The sequence below is a fragment of the Pomacea canaliculata genome, linkage group LG14 (genome assembly GCF_003073045.1).
Source record: "Pomacea canaliculata isolate SZHN2017 linkage group LG14, ASM307304v1, whole genome shotgun sequence".
In the NCBI taxonomy this organism is placed as follows: Eukaryota; Metazoa; Mollusca; class Gastropoda; order Architaenioglossa; family Ampullariidae; genus Pomacea; species Pomacea canaliculata.
In genome coordinates, this window is record NC_037603.1 from 15,570,626 (window position 1) to 15,578,866 (window position 8,241).

General features: G+C 41.1%; 1 protein-coding gene across 1 annotated transcript; it reads left to right on the forward strand.

Annotated features, from left to right (window-relative positions):
• Positions 1-5,266: 5,266 nt before the first annotated feature.
• Positions 5,267-7,841, forward strand: LOC112555791. The gene is made up of 3 exons (XM_025224306.1): positions 5,267-6,243; positions 6,493-6,619; positions 7,250-7,841. The coding sequence occupies exons 1-3, from the start codon at positions 5,692-5,694 to the stop codon at positions 7,627-7,629; spliced, it is 1,059 nt and encodes a 352-aa protein (XP_025080091.1). The 5' UTR covers positions 5,267-5,691; the 3' UTR covers positions 7,630-7,841.
• Positions 7,842-8,241: the final 400 nt, after the last annotated feature.

The window sequence follows — 8,241 nt, forward strand, 5'->3', positions numbered from 1 at the left end:
CCGACGGTCACACACGAGGGTGTAAGGGACGTCATCAGCGCCGCTCGCGCACTCGAACATGGGCGGGCGGGGGTCCTCGTATCTCGTGATCGTCTTCAACGACTGATGCAACATAGCGCGAGGACAAATGCTTTCCGCATCCGCCCCATCGAAAACGCAGCTGGACTGAGTGTCGCAAGCCAGAAATTCATGTGCAACGTGGCCTTGCGAGCATGTCACGTGATTGAAAGACGCTGGCCAATCATAACTATAACTAGGTAGCATGACCGGCTGAACCGGAAGTGCTTGGCTTAAAGACCCAGGTTTCTCGCAAAGAACGCCAGCTTGTTGACTGGTGGCACACGCGATCAGGGTGTAGGTAAGAAAACTGGGGTCAGTGCTAGACGCAAGGGTGCGGGAAAGGTAGGCACACATTCTGCGGGTTCGGACTATGGTCGTGGAGTGAAGCACGTTGACAAAGTAGGCGATGGAGCCATCGGTCCACTGTGTGGTGTCCTTGTACCTAAACAGATCACAAAGCCTCGTTGACTGTGTTATCCCCGAGTGCTGGCCTCTAATGACCTGCTTTTTAGAAAAAAATAATAACAAAATAAATAGCTACAATTTAGAATAGAAATAAGTGTATTAAATGGATCATTTAAAACAGAAAACTGAAAGTAGAGAACTTATTACATTTGCGGCAGTGTATTCAGGGACGAAGTGAGTCCCACGTAGACACGTGATGAAGATTTCAGTTTCATCAGACTCGTGACTTCCTTCCACTTCCTCTGGGTGTTTAAGGTCGCTAGACGAAGATCCCGGATCATGCATGCTTCTGAGGCTTCGTTCCAGCTGTAGGATCTGTCCGGTACAATGTAGACAAGACACATCCCCCCTACAAAGATATACCCGCTTCCACACACCTCCTTAGTGTAGGGACAGTTCATCTCATCCTCTCCTCCCATGCACTGGGCAATAAGGTCACAAGGGAAATGCTGCTGAAAGTCGGAGAAAAATGGAATAGAACAGTTCCATTTCGTCAGGGATACCTTCTCAGGTAAGGAAGAGAAATTGTGAAAGGAGAACAACAGACGGAACCCTCTCCGTCCAGAAGCCTGCAAGCCCTTGAAGACCACTTTGACGATGTCCAGAAACAGTAAAGTTGGGGTCAATGGCCCCTGGCACCCAGTCCACACAGTCGAGCTGTTCCCGGACACTATCATCAGGTACTCGTTCTGACAGACTGAAGACTGGTCCCAGCTCAGCTCCAGGCCCGAACCGCTCATCATCACCCCATGGTTCTTGGGAACTTGCACATCCACTGAGCCGTACAAGAAGTCAGGGTATGTCCTGGCCGTGTCCCATCCTGGCGTCTGAATGTATCCTGCAGGAGGATTCACTTTTAAAATAAAATTCTCTTCGACTTTTTTAAAAATAACTTTGTGTGCATGCGTGAGCATGTCTATGTGTTTGTTAATTCCTTCTGTCCATTTTATTTCTTACTTTGATGACATAAACAGTTAACAAATTCAGTTTTTCTCGCGTTACTTTATTTATATTTTTTTTTTGTTTGCACAAATTGTAACCACCTTCATAAAGAAAGAAAAATATCTTTTTAAAGCTTTAGTTTTCAAATTTTACAAAATAGAAACAAAACTGATAATTAGACAAGTTTTAAATAACTATCATCTGCCGTTTACCAGTCGATGAAGAAGTGAACACCATCTCAAGCTTCGGTCGAGAGGACTCTAGAACTGACGAGAAGGCGAGTTGTAAAAAGAACGAAGTGTATTTATTCCTCAACAAAACGAGAGTGACAGAGCTCGAATAGCTAAACAGTGTTACAGGGACTTCTGGTACACTGGTACACGCTGGTCTGGTGAGAATTGGTATACTGGGAAACAAGTTGTCATAGACATACAGGTTAAAGCTCATGCACCCGCAATAAGAACACTGGGGTGTTGTCATATTTTGCAGGTGGATAAACACCACGTGACCCGTTGGCACCGAAAGCGGAATCTGACATTGATACAGAGTAGAAGGTTTGGTCTGAGCAGTGGGTCTGTAGTCGACGACGATGGTTCCGTTGTAAGCATGAATGTTTGCACTTTTAGAGTTGTCAATGCAGCTTGTCAGGAGGTCTGTGGAGAAGTAGAGATGGACGGATGGAGTGGGACCACCGTTGGCTGCTGTGGAAGACACGGTTCCTTGTGTTGTAGCGCCACCTAGAGGCGTTACTGTGAGTTCAGTGTCCTCCGGGACATAATCATGCGAGGTGAACAAAGCGGCTGCTGTGACCATCATCGTCAAGCCCAGAAGGAACATCGCTTTTTTTTTCCTCTAACCTTTCTTACTCACAGATGTCAAGGACCTAGATGACTGCGATGACCAAGACGAGAGCAATTGTGATGATATTATTCGGACAGACCTGCAGAAGGTGCTCGAATCTTATCATAACCTTTCAACTCTCTTTCATCTTTGCTAGAAAACTTTTTTTCCCTCTTCGTATCTTTCTACTGCCTCTTTTTTATTTTATTTGTCTCGTTGTTGGCTGTATTTCACGTTCTTCTGTTGTCTTAAACACGAAGGTGCAGCGACGACGAAAACGTGGAACAACAGCTCCTTAAAATGCTGGTATCTTTAAAATAAGTTTTCATAAAAATTATCAACGGTCCATGTATGAATGATTTTAACCATTATGTAATAATCACAAATTTCAGAACTATCTGCAGGATGATGACCACTAGAGATGTCTGAGATGTGTCTGAAGCGAAGCGAAAAAATAAATCTGAGGTTTCTGGAATTTCTGACAGAATTTGATAACTGATTTGATGTTGTTCTGTCATGATCACTGATGTTGTTATAATATAATCTTAGATGTCAATACTGCAACAACTTGAGAGTATCTAAGTCTCAAGTTTCTGATTATCAAGAGGTCCAACAGGCCTTGAAATGGTTTCGTGGTCTCAGTGCGATCTACAATGTAAGTCTTACAAACTTCACCATCAACTAAATCTTAACATCAGCTGCAAGATGTCTTCAGACACCATGTTCCTTCTTGCAACTAGACCTGAACAGGGAGTCATCAGTCCCGGGAACTGACTTATCAAGAAATTGAGACAGCACACACACACACACACACACACACACACACACACACACACACACACACACACACACACACACACACACACACACCTCACACACATACACACACACACACACACACACACACACACAACACACACACACACACACACACACACCTCACACACATACACACACACCACACACACACACATATCTCTATTGACTGCCCTTTAGAGGTTTCAGCAATGAATAAATATTTTTGTGACATTACGGGGGAAACAAATTACAGAATATTCATTTCACACACACACCCACCCACACACACACACACATATCAAGCGAACACAGGGTTAAAAATATATTAGTAAGTTTTCCTATCCATTGATCTGCTGCTGTATAAATGAAATCATTTCTCTGAAACGATATTCCTTTCCAATTATAATGGCAAGTTTCAATATCTTTACCTAATACTCTAGACAAAATACTACTTCAACAGAAAATAAAATAAAAAATAAAAGTTTTTTTTAAGGTTTATTCCTTCTTCGACCCGTTAATTAAAATAACTTGAATAACATTGCAATATGCGCAGTCACGAGAGCATTAAATCATGAAACTGTCGATTTGTATCTACTCTCCAATTTTTCTTTTAATTTCAACCAGAAATATTTTTAATGAGAAAAAGTCAATGTCATATTTCAGGCTCAGAGTTTTATCTCTCCATTGCCTGCAACAGTAGTTTTTTTGTTTGTTTTGTTTTGTTTGTTTGTTTGGTTTTGTTTTGTTTTGTTTTGTTTTATTCTCATTTTGTCAGAGAGAGAGAGAGAGAGAAAAAAGAGAAAGAGTGTTCGTGTGAAGATGAGAAATTGGAGGATTTTCATTTTATAAGAGAAAGCTTGAAGAGGATTGCGGTTTGACCTCAGAGGACTGGTGATACACGCTAGCATGCACACCAGCACACCTCCCACCTAGAAGACATTCTATTCTAGAAAAATGAGGCAAACAAATCCATCTAATAGATGATGACGACGACGACGACGACGACGATGATGATTATGATGATTATAACTAATTAATTTGTATAGTGCAGTATCTCAGACGAAAGGCAGATTCATTTCGCTGAACAGGAGCCACGAAGAAGTCACAAAGATGAAGAAGGAAGAACAAAGCAAAGACGTATACACAGTGTGTATATATATAGATGTGGATGTTTTATGCTCTTGCTGCTCGGAAAAATCGATGTTTGAACAGATCGATTCTGACAATCGGAGGCGTCTCTCGTCTGCAAGAAACCTGCTCTCGTGTTCGACTTCTCGTTGAGATGAAGATGCAGGTTAGAAAGTTGAGACGGACAGACGGACAGACGGACGGACAGAGAGGAAAATAAATATAATGCTAAAAGACACGTTTCATATTAGTGCCTTTGCTTTCTTTTAAAGGCATGGTGAACAGAAACACAGACAAGAGTAGTAAATAAATTCCCTTTGTTCTCAATTGTAGAGTTTCATTTGAAAGAAAATGTATGTTTACATAAATTCCACCAGTCTGTAACATATCAACCCCTGTGTGTTCACAAAAAAAAAAAAAAAAAAAAAGAAGAAAAAACCGGATGTGGTTCTTACTCTTCGCCATTGCCTTGAATCACGTGATTAGCAATCGAGTGTTAAAGATGTAGCAAGCGATGAGCAAAGTCTGAAGCTATGTCACTGTGACTGAAGAAAGGCGATCCTTCTTTTTGTTGTGTTTTTTTAACAGGGGCTTGCTGTTCATGATAATATTTTATTGGCCATGCGACGTAAAACCCTATTTATTTACCAATTGTTTATCACCAACAGGGGCAAAAATGTTTCACGAAAGGCGCTTTGATATCCTATAAACAGCAGAACAATTGTCATGTCTATTGGATTTTCCCATTACGCAGTGGCTGCTCGAAGACAAATAGAAAAAAGCCTGTCTTCCGGATATTCCCGATACTATTTCTGGATTTATTAAATGATTCACTATCAAAGGAAAACCATACTTTTCCATTCTTAACTTCGTAAATAGAAAATTTAATTTAGTAACAGGAAGATGACACACAGGAGAAAGGTTATCACAAATTAGCTGATATCGAGCGACCAGAAAATTTTTCCTAAAACGGCTGAACTTCCAGTTTCTGAGAAACGCTGTCTATTTTTAGCAACATGGAAATAATGCATTAGTAGAATTTTTGAGAAATTTCTGGGAACAGAGATAGGAGAGAACGTTCGAGACTACTCCACGTATCTTGTTCAGAACCATTCAGAAGCACACTGCAGGAAATAAAATTTCTCATCGTTTTCCGCGAGTAGCTGAACAAGAAACATTGGTCATCGATGATGAGGTCAGAGTTCGTTCTCAGTGTCTGTTGACTGTGTTCAACTGTCCCACGGTTATCATCTAAACAAAGGAAGTATGTGTTCTTGTGATTTAAATGGTGAAAAACTAGTTCGAAACCGAAAGTGATTAGAAGCAAAATCGAAAGAAAAAGTTGCTATTTGTTGTCATATTTGGAGAATATCCATCTTGTAGAACTGCGGTGCCTGAACTGTGACACAATATTGAGGAAAACTGAACTTGTACACCGTGTGAACACAACGACCCACGATGCCTGTCAAAGAATTCAACGACAACTACATCAACGTCGGCGACGATTTCGTCTGGGGCGAGAGGCAGCGGAGTCTCGATGGCGGCAAGGAGGATGTCGACATCGCCGATGATTATTCCGAGGATGAGTACGCGGTGTCCATCGTCCTGCCTTCGAGCGACTTGGTGAGAGAACACAAGGAGACGAGAGAGAGGAATGGACATCACCAGCCCCACCCGAGAGTCGAACCTTCGCCCCTCGTCACCAAGCGTCAGGTCAGCCACACCTTGGCGAAGTTGTTGCTGGTGGGTGTAGTTCTGCTCGACCTGCTGCAGCTGTCACGGCTGGTGTATGAGGTCGTCATGGTTACCAAAGAAACAACTCGAGAGGAGGGAGGAAGCCCGAGGGGGTTAGAGGACTCACCGTTCTGCCTGCCGTGTCACGAGTTGTATTTCAACGACTTCGAGGTGGAGGAGAACAAGTTTGGGTTGGTTGTCCTGCCAGGGAGGAGGGATGAGCCGAGGGTGTGCTGCACATCTCAGTACGACAATCTAAACCTGATGAGTTTAGTGGTGAGTATATGAAGTATGAATATGTTACTATTGATACATGACTGTAAGGTGAGTGGTCGTGAGACAGTCGATGGTAAGTACCTGAATGAAAGGAGGACTACGCCACAGAGAATATCTGTAAGACCAAAAGCATGCAAACCTTTCTCCTCTTCACAATTTTGAATGACACATTTGTGGTGATAAATTTATTTGGCTGACCATGCGTTTACATGTTTAACTGACTAACGGCAATAGTTTTATTATTTTCAGTACACGAGAGTTCGCTACAGCCGAGACAGGGCCCGGGGTGTCTCTGTGAGAGAGAAATATTCTGACGACGATAGAGGACAGGTCTTCGTTGGGGAATTCTTTTCTGCAAGAGACCAACCTTTGAACAGTATGCGATTCTAAGGATATTTTCCCTCTTTGTGTGACTGAACCAAAAGTAGTATCAGTTCAAATTCATAAGGACTGACTTATTTGTTATTGTTATTATGTAATTTGTGTGTACGTATGTTGCTTGAATTTTGAATTATTCTTTGTATGATTGTATGTCTTGTACATGTATGTATTGCGGAATAAAAAAGGTAGAAAAAGTAATTTCAAAAGGAGTCCTTTGCATCAGCATTTAAGCAGCATTTGCCAGTCAAATAATGTATAGATATAGTGCCAAAATAATTAATTTTTTTATATTATTATTTGCTTTGTAAACATCTTAACATGGAGATATCAAAGTCAAAACACTTTTTTCCATAAAGAAACTACTTTCATAGATTTTACGAAGAGCGTTTTGCTAATACTCAATTAATTGATAAGGAAATATCTCTCTATATATATATATTGACATATATTTGACAACAATATGGGTCACGCTTAAGAATGGTTACTATTTTTTTCTTAATTTGATCGTGTGCGTGCATGCGTGCATGTGTGGATAAAAAAGAAGGGAAAGGGGGCAATGATTACAGAAAAAGTCTGTTGCTCCCATAAGGTTTCTGATGTTAAATTATTTTCACTTCTTTTCTAGGCCCCAGGGAAGAATTTACTGTCCCACTTCAGCCTGAATATCCTGAAGAATCCGTTTCTGGAGCCAGTCTCGTCGTCTCCAACAACACAGTGGCAATACAACAGAGGGGCCACTACTACATCTATTCCCATGTTCCTTTTAAATTCTTCAACCAGTCTGTTCGCTTGACACAGTTTGTTCGTCGAGTTCGAAACGGTGGTGAAGACCTGCTGCTTGAGAATTCAGTTTTCCCGTGTGATGTAGGACATAAAAGTTGTCTCAATAGTTTCGCATCCGGGATGTTTCTGCTCGAAAAAGGCGATGCTGTCTATTTGAAAATATCAGACAAGAACTCCCTAGACGAGGCAGAACCAATCAGATTCGGTGTTCACTATGTTTAAACCAATCTTACAGCTGGGTCTGGAGATGGATGGACTGTTTGTTTGTGGTTATATTTCAGAAGAAAAAAGAACCGACAGAAACCCATTGTGACAAATGCGACCACACCGTGTGAACAATGAGGATGCGTGAACGAGCTCCAGGCGGGCGCAGACTAAAATGTAGTGACACCCCATCCTATTCTTAAGAAACATCAAAATGGAAGTAAAAATTACGAAGGAAAAAAGAAAATAAATGAAAAAAGGGATGGAAAATCAAGATGGTCATTTGTCATTTGAAAGTTTTCTCCCTGGTGTAAAAAAAAGTTACAATTTTTACCCTGAAGTTGAAAAGGTTTCGCAACAAGGTGGTTTTTTCATTTCAAAGAGGGCAGCAGGAGACAAAGTGTCTTCTCAAACTAACCTATTCACCAATACATTTGTCTTCAGACAGATTAACTTTTATGGACTGTTGCAAGTCACAGAAAAAAGAATAAATAACATTTTGTTTCCATTTTTCCCGATTTTGAACACTGATGAAAATATATTGTCATCTGGAGAGCGAAGAACATCAGAATTACCAATTTTAACTGGGATGAAAATGGGGAAGAATCATTAGATATCCTTTTGTAGTCA